Source organism: Tasmannia lanceolata, unplaced genomic scaffold (genome assembly GCF_043159265.1).
Source record: "Tasmannia lanceolata isolate RefF3 unplaced genomic scaffold, GAP_Taslan_0.1 ptg000008l, whole genome shotgun sequence".
In the NCBI taxonomy this organism is placed as follows: Eukaryota; Viridiplantae; Streptophyta; class Magnoliopsida; order Canellales; family Winteraceae; genus Tasmannia; species Tasmannia lanceolata.
Window position 1 is genome coordinate 60,611,945 of NW_027518685.1, and position 19,013 is coordinate 60,630,957.

General features: G+C 41.6%; 2 protein-coding genes across 3 annotated transcripts in view; one reads left to right on the plus strand and one right to left on the minus strand.

Moving 5' to 3' along the window:
* The first annotated feature begins 2,388 nt into the window (after positions 1-2,388).
* Positions 2,389-2,820, plus strand: LOC143883125 (uncharacterized). The gene has a single exon (XM_077386484.1). It carries the CDS (start codon positions 2,389-2,391, stop codon positions 2,818-2,820), a length of 432 nt encoding a protein of 143 aa, XP_077242599.1.
* A 467-nt stretch (positions 2,821-3,287) lies between these two features.
* Positions 3,288-19,013, minus strand: part of LOC143885409 (5'-3' exonuclease family protein) — a 28,027-nt gene continuing 12,301 nt past the window's right edge. For both annotated transcript variants that reach the window (XM_077389567.1, XM_077389566.1), the window contains one exon: positions 3,288-3,681. In XM_077389567.1, the coding sequence (XP_077245682.1) occupies positions 3,418-3,681 (264 nt within the window). In that variant the 3' untranslated portion in view covers positions 3,288-3,417. The remainder of the gene's footprint in view (positions 3,682-19,013) is intronic.

Below are 19,013 nucleotides of genomic sequence, written 5' to 3' on the forward strand. Positions count from 1 at the left end.
ACCCCCAAACCGAACCAAACCAAAATTTGTTCAAACCGAACCAAACCAAAATTTGAATCGGTTTGGTTTTACCAAACCGAAACTAAATTTTCGGTTTGATTTCGGTTCGGTTTCGCCAATTTTGCCAATCCTTACTCATAATCGTTGGAAGTATTCGGTTTCGGTTCGGTTTGATCCCTAAACCGAACCATACCGAAATTTGAAAACCAAACCGAAACCAAATTTTCGGTTCGGTTTCGGCTCGGTTCCGGTTCGGTTCGGCCAATTTTGCCACCCCCTAGTTTTAAACCAAGTTCAAAGCAATCGGTATGCCCTTTAGAAAAATGAGAAATTGCAGAAAGAGTGGCAATATAAAAAATGCAGAAAGAAAGAATAGGGGACTGTTACTGCAGGAAAACCATAAGTGGTTTTTAACTGTGAGTCCTTTCGTCTTTTATAGTTTGCTAAAAGAGATGAGACACCCCAAGATTCTCTTAAGGCACCCCTTTCCAACGGTGGTAACGACTGTTGGTCAAAGACCGTTAACCACTTGGTTTAAACGTCTCTCAAGAAAAGCTTAAATTTGAGTTTTAACCGTTGGGTTATGACCATTGGTTATCAACGGTTCTTTCCTCTCTAGTCATTTGGCTGATTGATTTATTTATTTCTCTTTCTTTCTTATATTATATAGGGAAATGATTTCAGCGCTCCACATGTTTGTCGTGTAGTATTTAAAGGGCTTTAAGAGCTTTTGAGAACAGTAATAATACTCTAACAGCACTTTAAATACTACATGACAAAAATTGGTACGCATGTTTATCAAAATATTGGAGCGCAGAAATCATTTCCCATTATATATTATATATTATGAGTTTTTATACTGAGCCCAACCGTCAGGTCCCTTGTGGGCGATGCCAACCTTGATGTTTGATCCAACAGCAGACCACTTTTTAAGAGGCTGCTGTTGAATCAAACATCAATAGTGGTACTGCCAACAAGGGACTTGACGGTACGGCACCATATAATTTCTTATATATTGTATATATATACATATATATTATGGGATATATGGTTAATATCATATTATTCCCTTGGTTTAGCCATAGAGGCCAAGCCATGGGGCTTCACTCACACGTGTGTGAAAGACTTGAGTGAGAATGAAGAATGGAAGGCCATATTTAGAGCCTCTTTCCCCAAAACCACTCTTTGACGTTACCTTTCTGTTTCTTCAACATTGCGGACTTCTGGCTATGGATTTTGTGGGTCGTTGATGACTTCAAATCTTGCTGTGTTTGTTTTACAACCGTTTTACATTGAAAAAAAAGGGTGCTAGAAGGAAACTAATATCTGAACCTGCCTGTTTCACTAATGAGATTCTACACTTTATTTTACACTTTTGATTTAGCTTTTAAAAGTATTTAGTTTAAGGAATTACCAAGTTGGCCTACAACCGGTATACACCCTCACAAACAGTACATCTCTCTCTCTCTCTCACAAACACACACACGCGGACACAACTGAATGGTTAAGATCTCTGAACAAGGTAGGCTTCACTGTATTTTCCCCAAAAAAAATAAATACTGGACTCCATATAAAATGTCTTTTTAAAATCACTTGGGCCCACCTTGTTCGAAGATCCAAACCATTCATTTGGTCCCAACGTAAATAGGCCTTACCTATAAAATCATCTCCATTGGATGATCCTACCCCTCCAATCTATAGACAGAAAACACATCATAGATATTTCTAGATTGCATAGTTTATGTGCAGGTTAGTGGGTTAGATCATCATATGGAGAGGTTTTTGGGACATTGAGGCCAACCAATTGAATGGTTTGGATCTCAAACAATGTAGGCAACAGTATACATTTTACAAAAGTACGTTGGCCCCCACAAATGAACCATTTGGATCTTCCAACAATGTGGGCCCAAGTGTTGTTGTAATAAAATATACATCACATGCATGTAATTTTTTAAATACAGTGGGACCTACACAAAGATTGAAATTAATGGGAAGTTATATTATAAATTCACCCACTTTTCTTGCCTAGGCAAGCCCAATCTAGTCTATGAGTAAAGACTTATGCTACTATACTAGAAAGGGATGGCCCAAGGAATTATATCATCACCGGATCTAAACAATTCTTTGGATTTCGTGTTAGTGTTTAGTGTCTACTACTTCCGGTAAAAGGGGGCATACTGAAAGATTACTTTGATGAAAACATAACAACAGCCATCTTTTTAGGATTTCGTATCTTTGAGACTCATCCCGTTTGAATCCATAACCAATGCTTACTCTTAAAGATATGAAATCCTGTATGAATTCATGAGATTTTATATGGTGAAAGCCCTTATAGTCCCGTATTTTTCAAAAAGTTCAAAAAGTACTCACTTCTTTCAGATTAAAACGATGCCGGAATCCGGTAACTCATCATCAAAAACCGGTGGCCGCCATATGTGTCTCTCCTGTGCTGTTGTGATGCTCGGTGTCATTCTAATCCTAGGCCTCACCGTCTTTATGATAAGAAACCCGAAAATTACAGTCCTCCCCACGAACGTGGCCGGAGCCGTGCCAAGTATCTCTTTCCCACTGTACAAAATCGAGCCGAATGTGATCCTTGGCCTTCATCTCCTCGTCGAAAACCGTAACCGTGGCAGTTTCAAGCACAGTCAAAGGCAAATCTTGGTCCTCTACCATGGCCAACAAGTAGGTTACGCCGATGTCGGTGTTGACCAGATTGCGGCAAGAGGGTCAGAGAAGCTCAATTGTCGGCTCACCATAGCGACCCAAAAGCTATTTTCGAATATGACTCAGCTTTCGTTACAGCCGGAGAAGCTATGATGGACATGACGAGTAGGATGCCCGGGAGAATTACGTTTCTGTGGATTTTCCTTAAACATGTTGTTCAATTGGCGTTCTGTACGTAGCGATGGGATTCCCTGGCCTGAGAATTAAAAGACAGGAGTGCCGCTACCAATTGAAGCTGTGACCGCGTGGTCTTTGATACTGTTAATTTTCTTTTTTCGTTCATCTTTTTATATCTTTGAAGTAAATTATCATTATTGCATCCTAATAGTATACATCTATAGTAGTGTTTTCAGTTGTTTCAGAATTGATATTTTATTCAATTTTATAGTTTCTAATGAAGTAATTTCAGTAGTTTTGATGTGGATATGTATGCACAAATGTGTATCCGATCAAGTATATAGAAGAAGCCTAAGGCCTTGTTCCTTTAGGTTTTTGAGAATTAATTTTGAGTCCTAAACTGATTATTGGTCTCAAATTAAACCCAATATTGCAAGGAAATGATTCTAAACAAAAGCCTAGAATAATTTATACAGTAAAAGTCGCAACTGTTATATTTACAGTTCAACATCCTTTCATAATTCATGGACGAAAGTAAAAGGGTGAGATTGAACCCGGGCAAGGAAAGCATGGCTAGTCAAATAGAAGTCTCCGTCTCACGGACTTCGAGAAAGTAGGCGTCGAGCGTGTTGATGTTTTTCTGCTCTTTATCGGGGATGCTTCGGCACAATTGTCAGAATCCTTTGCCGGATCTTCTCCATGTTTCGCCTGAATTAATACTTTTGTCGACCGGTAGAATTCAGTAATGCTCAGCTGGATGCCACTTGATTTTGGAGACTCACACTTTTCACTGGATCCCAAAGAGGATTTCCTTCTTGATTTTGATTCTTTCAATGCCTAGAGCAATGTTTATAGAGATGTCATTTCAAAAATTTAAGCATGAACATATACAACAGTGGCACTAAGTGATCATGTAAATTACATGTATGAATCTCACAGTTAAAGTGCAGACACAGTCAGTCACATCCCCCGCGCGTGCACGCATGATGTGGCCCAAGGAAGGAGAAATAGGAGAAAGGGGAAAAAAGAAGAATAGAAGAAGAGGAGAAATAGGTAAAGAGAAAAAGAGACGGGGAGAGAAAACGAGAGCGTGAGAGATGAAGAGAGCTGGGATCTTGGGATCTGATACCAAACTGATGTGATCCAGGGAGGGGGAAATAGAAGATAGAGTAGCAAAGAGAACAAGAAGGGGGAAGATAAGAAAAATGAGAGAAGAAGAAAAAGAATAAGAGGGGAAGAAGGGAAAGAAGAAGAGAGATAGGGGAGAATATGTATTCTCAATTGATTAATTCACCAAAAAATTCTTAAATCCCTAATACATGAGGACCATATATAGGCAATTGAAATAACGTGGAAATATTATTATTATTTTTGCATTGGGGACCAGGGGTCCCTACTTGCATTACATAGAATCAATTAAGCGTGGCTAGGAGCACGCTCCTAGACCAGTAAAAAGCCAAAAAATGATCTTCTGGGTCAACCACTACAACGAGCTCTACACTTCCATGCGCTGTCACCCTACCGAATACCTATTTCACTTCCCTTTCGAATTCTTTATCTACTACCGCAGCTAAAAATGCCTTCACCATTCCCCCTTCCTTTCCTTTACATTGCATAATGGTCTCATTTGAAAATGTCATATTTGTGGACCCCATCAAATCATAGTTGTGACCTGCCACGTCACTCAGACTGCTCCACCACTTTTCTAGCCGGCTAATTCAAATTTAAAAATCCCGCTCAAAGGCCTAAAGCTATTGTGCGCCTCTAACCGTGCACGATAGCCAATCCATTGAATCCGATCATCGGCGGCCTCCACCTTGCGCCACCGCCCATTCCGGGGGATCCCCATTTAACCACCAAGCCAAAAACCCTAGTCTAACCCTAGAAACCACCATTTTTTACCCTAACTTCTTTCCCTTTAGCTTCACCAGAACCTAAAATCCTAATCCTACCCTTATTTTCACCTAGTCCTAGAGCCCACCATTGTTCACCCTAATCCTACCCTTCTAGCCCCAACCTTGCACCTCGATCAAACCCCATCTTTACCCTCCGCATCCAACCTCTTCCATTTTTCCCCCGAATCCGGCCACCCTTTTTCACACTCCCGCCACATCCACCACTTCCGACAACTCATCAGCCCACTTTCTCCATCCACCCAACCCAGATCCGATCATTTCCTCAATAAATCCGGCCCACTCGGACCCAGATCCGGCCATTTCGCACCTCCAGCCCCTATTGCTACATCCCCTGCGAGATCTGCCCAACTCCGAGCATCATCCGGGCACTAACACCTCCCTTGCCAATCAAGGGAGAAAAAGGGAAAGATAAAAAAATAGAAAAGATAGATCTAAGAGAAACAGAGACCAGAGAGGAAGAAAGAGGGGGAGTAGAAAAGGCAGAAAGAGAGAACAGGAAGAGATCAGAAAAGTGAAAGAAAAGAAGATAGGGGAAGAAAGAGATATCAGGAAAGGAGAGAGGGAGATCGATCGAAGAGAGAAAGATCAGCGAGAGATGGGGGAGAAAAAGAAGAGAGAGGGAGAGACGGAAGAGACGCGCGAGAGAGAGAGAGACGAAATAGGGAAGAAAACGCCTCCCTCTCTAGGGTTTCCATCAACCTAGGGAGGGAGCTCCAAAATCACCTAAAACATCGCCAAATTTCTTTACGTCTAGTTACTTCGTTTATCAGCCACCTGGAATGAGAAGTTTTTATAACGTGGAAATATAATAACATGCAAAATAAAAGCCTTAAAAACTAAAACATGAAAATATAAATCCTAGAAACTAAATAATCATGGAAATAAATCCCTAAAAGTCCTAATGGGCAAATATGCCTCTTATGAGACCTACAATCTGCATTAACACGCACACACACAAGGCATTTGTCATGGCCTTGGATTGATATCCCCATAGTTTGGAGGAAACTTACCTAGAAATTCTCCAGGAAATATGATTTGCATCTTTTTGCTTAAATGATTTCTACATTAAAAAACAGGAGTTCATCATGAGCAAAAGAAATGTCCCTAGGTCTAATTGTGCAGATGTGTCATGGCCTTGGATTGATATTCCCATAGTTTAGAGGAAACCATGACACGTGCAAATGTGCAAAGCACATGTAGCGACATGCACATGAGCTCACATGGGGACTTCCCAAGGACCCAATTGTCCAATAGACTGTGGATCCTCTTCTTGTGTGTCCTGTAAGATCATATCCTAATTTGGATGTATGGTATTACTGGTTGTAGAGGTTCTCTTGGGTTCTCAAAAGAAGACCATATGTTGGCTAGGTGAATTTATGGCTAGATGTCAAAGACATAGGCCCTCTTGTCCCCAAGGCTTTAACGATTAAGTGATGTTTCAATGCCATACTTGTACTTTGCTTAAGTGATGTTTATAAAAAGGAGACAAATCATGAGTCAAGACTGGAACTCTTCATTCTCCAATTTTGTTTGCAAGGCTTAGGCTAATCTCCTCTCTTAATTATACTCTTATTATGAACATGTTTGACATTGTATCAGAGCCAAGAAGATCAAGAAAGCTTTTATTAACTCAAAGAAATGAGTCAGGTCATGCAGTTTCTTATGTGTCTCCTCCGTGAGTATGAGGCCATCCATGTAAGCATTATCAGTTGCAGCCACCTTCCTGATCTAATATTCATTTTGTCAGAATTACTTGAAGTAAAAACTCCAGACTCGAGCAACAATCAATGTTGGACCCTATGTTACAAATATCTCCGATATTTTCAAAATATAGCGATTTTATCGCGAAATTTTGATAAAACAATAAGATACCAAAATAATCCCAAGGATTTAAAAAATACAGCAATATTTTCATTTGCCACGATATTTTTCACGGTATTTTAGCGATATTATATATTTTATAATTTTATAATTTATATATTTTTATATATTTTTAAATAATTTTATTTTTATCGTTTCTATCCCGATATAAACTCAAAAAATAAAACAAATTTAATATATCCCGAGATTTTCCCTTGCCGAGAAATTCCCAACGATATTTGTAACTTGGGTTGGACCATCTTCCTCATGAGACATAATATTTCTGGTTCAAAGTGAATAGGGACGGCCACCATAGCATGACTTGAGCAAGGTTCTCATATTGTATCATCCCGGACACATCATTTTCAAATTCTTTCAACAACTCAAGGCTCATCGAGGTGGCCAACAACAGGGACAGTGTAACCCACATGGCATTGGTACATCAAGAACTAACCAGTGATGTAGAGGTGAAGGTGGCGGCGGAGCACATCATGCTTATCATGCAAATTTACCCACTTCAACTGATACAAGATTAGATCATGGTACGTTCCCGTTTCTCCCTCTACAGATGCTACGCAAAAGATGATACAAGAACCATTGCAACTGCTCTTCCTAGTGCTATATCCACAACCCCTGTGCTACTGGTTTTTCAAGTAATCACCGCGACCAAATAGGAACGACTAATTCCCCATGGTGTTTTAAATTTGGGTCTCTGTAATCATATGACTGGAGTAGAATAAATTATTTCCACTATTCAGAAATACAATGTCGATCGGAAAATAGGTTTTGTTTTAATGTTAACTAAGCATTCATAAGAAACGGCCAAATGGCCAGGGACCGAGATGGTTAGAACATAACAAAAACCTAGAAACTGGAGAAACACAAAAGAAAATACAGCCTGGGCACAATCAAGGCGGAAGGAAGTAAAGGATATCTAAGACTGCTCTATTGGTACCCAACTGAGCTAACCAATCAGCTTTGCTATTGGCAGATCTGAAAAGCATGCTAAAATATGTCTACATGCATCTCAAATCTCTCAAAGATTTCTGTGAGGCAATGTTTGGATACCCACAAGATTTAGATTTGGATTTCTCGCATTTGGCAGTTGAGATTTGGATCTGGATCAAACCGTTAAATTTCCAAATCAGCTACAACAGTGAAAAAAAATCTGATTTACAAATCTGTTCTGCAAGACATTATTTGGAAATCCATATTTGTGGCAATTAACTCACTCTCGCTGCTTTTTTACTTTGCTGCAGCAGCAGCAAGACGTCCCTCCCTCCCTCTCTCGTACAACATGAGCATGAGGATGATTGATTTGTTTTCTATCCAAAACTCAAATCCAAATCCAAATGCAAAAACATGAGGTATCCAGACGTGACCTAATTGAAAATAGCATCTACACATCTGTAGGGATAGTTAAATCTATTACTACTCCAATATATGACATTTTTAGTCTCCTACTATGGCACTCTCCAGGTCAGTCATCTCTATCAAACTCATTCCTACTAGAAAAGCTTCAACCTCCACCATTGTTGCATCTGTGCACCCCAAAGGCCCTGGAGAAGGGCCACCAGGACGGTTGAAGGAAGAACTGATATATAATATATCTATGGAAGAGACATTAGGGGTGAAATTTAGGGTTTTGGATCCTAAATATGTGATTAGATTGGAAAAATATTTCTACTATGTTTAGGGTAGGTTTAGAAGGATTTTTGGGCAAAGCTAAGGGGCACAAGGATCAAAGAATAAAATATAGAGATCAAGAACTGAAAATAAATAGGATTAAAGCAAGAAATTAAAAAGAAAGATCATACCTGAAATCACTCCGGATATTGCATAGGCATCACAACCGAGGTTGCAAGAAGATGTGCATCAAAATCTTGGTGAGTAGGATCCACACAATCCAGGTGGGAGCGTAACCATTCAAATTTGGTGTTTAAGCTTTCCAATAGCTCAACTATTCAATTGGAAATGCATCTAGACGGCATGTTTCCACCTTGAGCTCTAATACCAAATATGGTTTCGGTTGAAAATTTGGTGTTTAAGCTTTATTCTAGCATTCCCCAAAGTTTCATCTTAAAATTTCATCATTTGCATATGTTTCCATGATGTCACAAGATTTCCTATCGAAATTTTCAACCGAAACTGAAATGTTTCCGTTTCCGTGCCGATCGAACAGAAATTTAAAACCTTGGATGAAAGAAAGAATGGGCATCTTCCCTACATAATTTGTACCTTATTGAGTCTCACGCTACACATTACCTTTCGGCGAGGCAGCTCTCACATTTGTACACCTAATAATATTATGGTGTATTGGACAATAAGTCTCATTATCATTATCTGTTTGAGAGACCCCAAATTATTCTTTGCTCCATGTTTCTTTTTGTTAGAAGGTGTAGAAGTGCCTAAGGGCATTTTTGTCCGTGTGCCCTTCTCTTTTATATAAATACAAAAGTGACAGGAAGAACACCCTAACTCACTCTTCCCTTTCTACTCTCTCCTAATCTTTCTCTTTCTCAACATGGTATCAGAGCCCTAGGGTTGTGGTGCCCTAGGGACCACCATAGAAGACATTATCTTCTTCTTTTTCCTTTCTGACGCGGCCACAGCTTTTGGCTGCAAAGGATAAATTTAGAAAGTGTCCCGAGAATCCAATACGTACAAGAAATTGGTATAAATAGAGTTTCTTTATTTAGTTAATTTGTATCCTTCTAGCTATTAGGTAGTTTTAGACGAATATTGCTTGTTGCCTTTTCTTATATTTGAGTCCATGTAGATTTAGAAATTTAGTTCAATTAGGAATAGATGTTGAGTCTAATTTAGGAATTGGCTTCAAATAATTTTAGAAAGTAGAGATTTACTTGGAGAAGAAGTTAGTGTTTTTATAAAAGCCTATGTGCAAAGGTTGTTGCACAGTTCATGTTTGTTTTATGAAATAAAGAAATTTTCTTCTTTCTCGTAAGAGAAAGTTGTTTATCTCGTTCTTCGTGGATTCGAAGAATAGCTCTTCGTGGATTCGACAAGCGCCCTTCGTGGATTCGAAGGTTTATTCCGATCGGTGTTGATATTAAGCAACCTCGACTCGTTCTTCGCGCTTCCGGCTACGCCAGGTGGTATCAAAGCCCTGCTACGTTCCATACATGACTTCCCACGGAGAACAGGAAAATCAAGAAACCGTGACGGTGGAGATGGTTAACACTCTCCAGGCTACTGTTAATCAAATAGTGGAGCAATTGGCACGGTTTAATCGTACTGAGCGCGAGCAACCCCAAATCGACAACGGTGATTGGCGACGGCACGCTCAAGCTCTACGTCAAGTTCCACGCTCCAGCCCTAGAGTTACATATTTTCGTAACGATTATTACTCTAGTGAGGAGGAATCGAAGACATCATCCATCCGAGGTATATTCGTGACTGGGCTCCGAAATCCGGGGTTCGTAATCGCGATTATTGTATTAAGGTGGATTTGCCCAATTTTAATGGCCAACTCCATCTCGAAGATTTTCTTGATTGGCTAGCCGGTCGAGAGATTTTTTTTACTACATGGAAGTTTCTGAGAAGAAAAGGACGAAAATTGTCGCCATCAAACTCAAGGGAGGTGCTTCGGCATGGTGGGATCAACTACAACTCTCACGTACAAGGATGGGGAAGCGACCAATCCGAACATGGGCATGGATGCGTCAAGTCCTTTGTCAGAGGTTTCTAACCCTTGATTATGATTATGATCAGACGACTTTTTGTATGAGTCGAACCATGGTAGAGACACCGCAGACCGTGAAAGAGAAGGTGACTTTGGATCTTTCTGTTGGAACAAAAAAGCTGCCACAGGCATTTCCAACACAAGGAAAAGAATGCAGAGATGTTCTTTCTACTTAAGCAACGACCAAAGTCCCATGTCATGGTTCGTACGAGTCACAGTTCGAGCAACAGATCATATGCTACAAGTGCAACCAGTTGGGTCACAAATCTGATCAGTGTCCCCAAGGTGGTCGGCGTACTACACATCTAGCCATTGGTGACGAGCTTGAAGACAATGATCAGAAGCAGTAGAGAAGCATAAAGAGGAGGAAAATAAGGAAGAAGACCTCATTCCTACCATCTGTGCTTCCGAGCAAGACTTAACGATGCATCAAGTTATGTGTTCATCAGAAGTAGAGGAGGACCCCAAACCCTTTCAAGTGGAGCGGCAATTATGTTTGACACTAAAAGAATCTCTAAAGGTGTCAAAAAAAATAAAAGAAAGACGCTCAACGAGTCCAAATATAAGTACAATGCCGAATGGGCCAAGCGACAATTTAGTAAGGTCTTTGAAGTTGGAGATTCTATAACGACATCACCAATGAACTCGAGGTCGAGTTCTCTTCAAGTGGAGGGGAATGACGCGGCCACAGCTTTTGGCTGCAAAGGATAAAATTTAGAAAGTGTCCCGAGAATCCAATACGTACAAGAAATTGGTATAAATAGAGTTTCTTTATTTAATTAATTGGTTTCCTTCTAGCTATTAGGTAGTATTAGACGAATATTGCTTGTTGCCTTTTCTTATAATTTGAGTCCATGTAGATGTAGAAATTTAGTTCAATTAGGAATAGATGTTGAGTCTAATTTAGGAATTGGCTTCAAATAATTTTAGAAAGTAGAGATTTACTTGGAGAAGAAGTTAGTGTTTTTATAAAAGCCTATGTGCAAGGGTTGATGCACAGTTCATGTTTGTTTTATGAAGTAAAGAAATTTTCTTCTTTCTTGTAAGAGAAAGTTGTTTATCTCGTTCTTTGTGGATTCGAAGCATAGCTCTTCGTGGATTCGACGAGCGCCCTTCGTGGATTTGAAGGTTTATTCCGATCGGTGTTGATATTAATCAACCTCAACTCATTCTTCGCGCTTCCGGCTATGCCACTTTCCTTCTTCTTTTCCCACCATGGCTGCCCCTTACCTCTTACTCCCGCCACCACCCCTGCCTGCACTACCCACACACGTCTGACCTCCCAGGCCCCTCGAGCCACCTCTCCCTGCCCCGTCTACTCCTCCCAGGCACCGCCGCCCCTCCTAGAACCCTCGTGCCACACCCCGCCCTTCCCCCCACCCTCCCCGTGACATCCCCCGCCCCCCTTCCGGATTTGGTACCCTCTTGATTGTCATATTATATCTTCTGGTTTCGAGCCCTCTTTTTCTACTCTCAACTACTCTTTCTTCTTCTCAACATTTTTTGTGTTTGTTTTGTTTATCTTCCCCTAATGACAATGATAAATTCTTTCGCAGTGCCACGGAGTATCTTTGTATGGTATGGGATGGTCACAAAGGTAGACATTGTTATGATTGTGACCGACAACAAATGTGTGTATTGCATCATGTTGCTTACCTTGAAAATGCTTACTTTTATTAATTTCCACAAGAACCATCTCCGACTACTATCTCATGTCTCCCTTCATTGAGGAAGATACCTCACTTGTTTAAGATCTTCTTCTGCCTACTCCAAAACAGTAATCAATTGTCAACAGAAATGGGCCATTAGGTCTTGGAAGGTAATCTCCTTCCACTTAGCGAACATATAGTTTGATCAAGTTGACTTTATCCCCCATGACCATCAGGGATGTCTTTAGAAGCCGCCGGATTCTTCCTCCCGTGGCCGCTGTCTCTAGCTTTCCAGTGGATTCTCTTATCTGTTCGTGTGGCCTTAATCTTGACCATCTAGTGGGGCACTTTCTAAACTTTATTGAATCAGGGTATCATGCATTGGAAGTGTTTGAATCCTTGGGGGTCCTTAATATTTGTTGCCGGAGGACTTTAAGTTTGTTCGGACAAGGTGACAATCTGGTTAGACTCCAGTGGGCTCCCCCCAGATCCCATTCGGGGTCGTTGGGAAGTATTGAGAATAGGGACACCAGAATGAGACGATTGGAATTTGGGGCAGAAGAATCCCTGGTCGTAGAGCCACCGAGTTTAACCGACGTATGCCCTTGAATGGTAGCGATTGGATGTGTTCGAAATGCCATTATAAAAACTTTGGCTCGCGTAACGTCTATAGGAAATGCTCAGAGCCAAAGACCAAACTGGCTCCAGCCATGGTTTGGAGGCCTAAAGTCGGCCCCTCTCAGGTTGCTGTACATGATGACCTCCCGGCTCTTGAGATTCCATTTAACCTGGTGGAGAAGAGAAAAAAAGAGTCTTAAGAGTTGCCTCATTGGGAGTTTGAAATCTGGATCTTGGCTACTGGAAGATGTATGTGAGCGGGCTAAAAGATGTTGGGGCCTATCCGAGCTGCAAAAGCCTTATTCCATCAACTCAGTGGATATTTTGTTTTGCTTTGAGTCAGAATCCCAGGCGATTGCTATTCTCAGGCGTGGAGGTGATGCCCTGGGGGGATACTTCTCCTCCCTTCAGCTATGGTTCCCGGCATATAACACAGGTGCTAGCACCATTAGGATCAGATTCTATGATATCCCTCTTCATGCCTAGTCTACGTCAACTGTGGAGATCCTTGGGAAGCACCCGGGCCAGGTGGTCCAGACTCAGCTCTTTGGTAACCACGATCATTATATGACTTTTGCCTCGGCTTTGGTCATAACTCCCCTTTGGAAATCTATCCCCTCATCTATTAACCTAAGACTAGATTCCAGTATTTATTCTGTAGGAGTTAAGGTGATCTCCAAGGATAGTATTAATAGTCTGACAATGTCAATAATGGGGGAATCAAGTAGTAAAGATAATTTGGCCACTTTTGAGGGCCCCGATTTGCAGGTTTCCGACATTCAATCGCCGGTGATGGCTGATCCACCGGAAAAGGTGGCAGATGCTAATCCCAAGGGTCGTGATAATGGCAGGGAGCCATTGGTGGGCCCCTGTTTGAATTATCCACTTCCTCGTCTAGCCCAGCAGCCAACAACTGGTCTAAAATGTCAGAGAGTAGAGTTGTTGTTGTGCTTAGGAGGTGGGGTCAGACTGGAGAAGGGTTGGTGCCGAAATCATTAATTGCAGCACGGGGCAAGAAAGGAAAGGCTCTTCGAAAAGATATTGCTGACAACTGTACACTGAAGTCGGCAAAGGAGAAAAAGGATCTAAAAATAAAAAACCAGATTTAATAAGGAAAGTAAAAGTTCTACGGAGAAGCGTCTACATATAAGGAAAGGTAATATACCTCGTAGACGTACTAACCCGGTGTTAAAGTATAAAAGATAAATAACGCCTTTCTTCAACAGCTTAAGCTTTTGGAGAAGTTGGTAAGTTAACATGGTATCAGAGCCAAAGGTCTTGAGTTCAAACCTCCCGGATAGCAAAAATCCACATGCGATGGTCAGCGCAAAGTGGGACCACATGTGCCACGTGTTTGCCAAGTAGGCCACACGTGCGGGGGAGTGTTAAAGTATAAAAGATAAATAACGCCTTTCTTCAACAGCTTAAGCTTTTGGAGAAGTTGGTAAGTTAACACCCGGAAGCACGGGTGTTAGGTACTCGAGGTGGTCTCTCTGTTTTTACAAGAAAGCTTAACGATAATTTTAGGAAAGAGGATCACAGGAGAGCAGACTTGTTGCTGACTCTCAAAAGCTCCTTCGAAATTTTGACAACTTCACTGATCCATCTATGACAGGAAAGGAAGCGAACCAGGGTGGCAACATTTCGAACACTTAGGACTTTACATATGAGGCTGGAGATCTTGAATTCCTGAAAGATCTTCGCTATAACGAAAGCTGGCAAGGAAGGAATCACCCACCCCATGTGAGGTTTCATTCAGCCCGCTAAAGAAGCGATGGGCCTAACTAAGGAAAGATAATACCAGCAATACCGGCAACGACCATAACTCCTCTGAGACAAGTGACATGGAATTGCATATGCCTCTCCTCGAACTCCCCATCTTCAGTAAAAAAAAAAAATTTGAAAATTAACAATTTTATTGATACTATGGAAATGACATTGGGGACCAGGGGTGCCAACTTGCATTACATAGAATCAATTAAGGTTGGCCAGGAGCATACTCCTATACCAGCTAAAACCAAAGGAGAAAATCTACTGATTCATCCGCTACAGGGAGGACCACACTTCCATACGCTGCCATCATATCAAGTAACTATTTTACTTCTCTGCCAAAATCTTCATTTAATATCACAACCTAGAATGTCTTCACCACTCCCCCATTATTCCTTAGCATTACCCCATGGCCTCAAATGAATCGAATCCAACAAAAATGCCATAATGGGGAGCCTCCTAGACAAGGCTTTCCTCAAAACAGACTTGTCATCACCATTTAGATAGTCATTTAGTTTGGTCTTCTAGGCAAGCAATCAAAACCGAAAGAGACTCATCCATGCTATGCTGGATCTGGGACTCTAGCAGATATACAACCCCGAAAATCGGGAGCAGGACTTCCAGAGAGTCGCTGGTCGCCAACCGCACCTCCACCAGACGGCAATCCACCGCCTTAATCTCGAACCGTTTTTGTCTTCATCCAACACATAATCCAATCCCCAAAATCGTGTCGAATTCCCAGAAAAAAAAGAGTAAGGGAGTGTCGACTTCTAAGGGATGCTGGTCTTCCCGGATCCTCAAGGGATGCCATTGAGCCATTCCTACTTTGAAACAGAAGCTTTCTTCAATAGTAGAGGGGGGGCCTTTTAAAAGCAAACCCAAGGGCTTTAGAGCCTTGAAATAGGGGCCTAACGATACAACTCCTCAACTACTGACGAAAGTACAAAAAACAATACATCCAAATACTTTAATTGCCATAACCTTTTTCAAACCCCAAGAACCCCAGCTATAGATTTAGCTATAGATAGGGCCAAACCTAGAAGACCTGGAATAGAACTTTAGGTGCTTAACAATCTGCTAAATTTCTCCCTTGATCCCGGTTTGGAACCCAAAGTAGTGACCAATTCATTCATAAGGAAATGCTCTTGGGAACTTAACCTCCTGACAGGGAAAACTTTGTAAGAACCGCCAGGGGCGCAGTTGTCGAGATTCTTCCTGGCTCATAGGTGAAAAGTAGGTGCAGCCAGCAAAGCATGCTTCCGCCGATTGTCAGGGGTAGATTTCTTGGAACTCACCAACGAACCCAAATAATCTGAGTTCCTCTCTTCAGGTCCCATCACGCCTTTTCGAGAACAGCTAACAGCTCATTCTCGAGCCTCCCAACAAGAGAATTTGAATTTGAAATCCCAAGAGGGCCCAACGGCTAGCCAGGCAAGGGCCTTGAGGTCGCCGGGAGCCGATCCGCCGCCAAAGAAGAACCCGAATCCTGAATGGCAGATTCAGGGTTTTCCTTCGAGAGCTCAACCCCAATGGGATAGTACTGGTCACAGATTTTGAGCTTTACACAAGAATTAGGGAAGAGCCAGCGGAGGGCTAGAATCTTGGCCGAAACGTAACTCATACAATTCTGATGGTTGCCCTCCATCAGAATTTTAGAAAAGGAAAGGCGCACTTGTAGGCATCTCTGGGAGGAGGAAAAAAGGATCGTAATTAGGGACCTGAAGAATAGTCGGGACAGCCCGATTGTTGAGGCCGTTGCTCCCTTGGACATGCTAGGACTGGAAGTAGACCAGCGAGTCGGGGTGCTCCCAGGGCCTAGTGAGGATTCTAAAGGTAAAGCTAAACAGATGGTTCCATAGGAATTCCAAAATTCCTTTCTAGTTTCAGATTTCTCAACAACAATTCCTCTCATGAGCTACCCCACAATCTATTACAAATTCATGAATCGTCCCATGGATTTTTTGAAACTCTGGCTTTTCTACAAATACAAGAACAGGTCCTAGATCCGTGTGACTTACTATTACTATTAGATTCGATTTTGTTGGGTCAGGTTGGGGTTTTTGGCTAGGCTCGTGTTCCATTTACTGATCCCATCTTTCAAGGAATCGATCCCCCTTTGACTGTACAAGAATATGTGGAGCTCAGCATGTCTGGAAGCACGGGAGAACGTTCTTTTGCTGATATTATCACCAGTATTCGATACTGGTTGCTGATAGTTCAGGAGAATCAGGGAGTCGTGGATCATTCTCGGAAGAATTTGATGACTTGTTAACAATGGGGGGCGTTTTTGGGATTGGATACCACGAAGATTTGAGGGCGACTAAAGACATGTTTCTAGCTAGAGCGGCAAGAGATAAGGAAGAGAAAGTGGTAACAGCAAAAGAGGCTGAAAAGAAGGTTGGGGAGGGGTTTAAGCAATAAGTTCCTTTTCCAATTCAGTTCTTTCACAATCTTCTGGTGTGGATTCAGGATTAAAGGGATGATGGTTGTAGTGTTGACTGGTTGGTAGGTTAAAGAAGTCTTTTTGAAACTCTCAGAAGAGGTAGTCGAAAGAATTTAAGTGTGGAAGATCCTTGATAAGCTTGAGAGACTCTTTGTTTTTCGATTTTTGAGACATTTTTGTGGTTACCCTCTTGAGGAGTTGTTCTGATTAAGTTCGTCGCTTTAATTATTCCTGAGGAAGTACGTGAGTGGATGAAACGATGATGATCTTCACTAAAGCTTCAACTTCTGTGGTCTGGTTATCCCAGGCACTAATTTGAGCAGCTGCATTGAAATTGATTCCTTTTAGCTTGAGAGACTCTAATCTTTTGCTTTGCGTGATATCCTTCTTTTGAACCTGTACTTGTCCTCAAACGTTTTGGAGAGAAGAAGAATTGTTTTAGTTGATTGGGAAGGTGGTTGGGAAGTTGCTTTTGGTGGGGAAAGTTGTGAGGTCTGTAGTTTTTTTTTAATGTTTTGAAGGGAGTTGGCAGGATGGTGAGTTATCTTTTATCTCGATGTAGATATGAATAGTTTATACTTGTTTCTCTTGATGGTTCAGGTGTGTGCTCTTGACCATAATGCTATGTAAATGCAAGTCGGGACCCCTGGTCCCCAATGTAATTTCCATGGTATAAATATACTTTGTCAACTTTCAAAAAAAAAAAAAAATTGAAATGGTAGTATATTAAATAAGGGAACCTAGATGGTCCACGGAGAAAAGTACAAAGAAAGAAAGAAGAAAAAGAAAAATACAGAATTACAACCTCAGGGTGGCATATAATCGAACCACTCCAAACTTTATCTGTGAACTCCCGATTTAGCTAAAGAGTCAGCATCACCGTTGGCCGATCTTCTGACGTGATTGAAGGATGCTAAAGATCCCGATAGCCTATCAGAGATTTCCTCGAGGAGGATGGGCTAAACCCGAGATACATTTCATCACATTGGAAGAGTCTCCTTCAATAATCACTTATCCAAAATACCTGCCTCCAAATGTAAGATGCCCGAAAAAGCAGCTCTAACTTCCGCCTCATTAGTCACATAAGCCACATGGACCCGAGTACGCCCAAATTACCAAACCTTCACCATTTCTAAGAATACCACCCATCCCCGCCAAGCCAGGATTCCCAAAACTGGCTCCGTCAAAGTTAAGTTTCAAGAAACCAGGCGGCGGAGGAATCCATTTTTGCACAATCTTAGGCCTGGATGACCCTTCTGAACAAACAATTTGCCATCCTTCCCACAAATCATAAGCTGAGACACCAAAAATTAATGGAGAGCTTCTCGCCCTTTGGATGGAAACTGCAACAATCCTCTGAAAAACTCCAAAAGCAAATCTCGCCTTGCCTTCAAAAACTCTACCATTTCTTTCCTTCCAAATCGACCACCACATGGCCAATAAGCAGATCCTCCACAGAGCCTTTCCTTTCTTCTTCCAAGGCACAAAATCCCAGCATTGAAGTAACTGCAATGTAGTTTTTGGGAGGACCCAAAAGATGCCAAATCTGGACAGCATCAGCCCCCAAATTACCCTAGCAAACTTACAATGCAAGAACAAGTGATCAATAGATTCGCCACCCTGTAAACACAAAGGGCAGTGATCCACTAGCATCATAGCTCTCTTTCTTAAGAAATCCATGGTTTGAATTCGCCCCCAACTAACAGCCCAACCGAAAAAAACCACCCTTGGGGGGCAATGGAAGGACCAAACCTTTGCTACTGTGCCATCTTTCTGCCTAGCAACCCTACTCGCAAAGCAAGATTTTACGGAAAAAACTCCCGACGGACAGCGAATCCAAATTCTCTTGCGGATCCTAATCTTTTAATGTAGGGTTTTTCAATGGTTGCGAACAAATTAGAAAGAGAAGATAATTCCCTTTCAAAAAAGTTTCTTCTGAATTTTGGGGACCAAATAACCTTGCTTTCCACTCTTTCGAAGCAATCAGCCACTAAAACCCCCTTATCAGCTGCCACCAAAAACAACTCTGGAAATAGAGATTTTAAAAGTTCTTCTGAGCACCAAGCATCTAACCAAAATCTAATCATTTTCCCATTGTAAACCTTGAAGCGACACCCCTTACAAAAATCATGATTCAACTTGAGAATATCTCTCCATGCAGTCACGCCTTTCTTCGAATAATAATCCTCTGATTCCCAATTTCCTGGGAG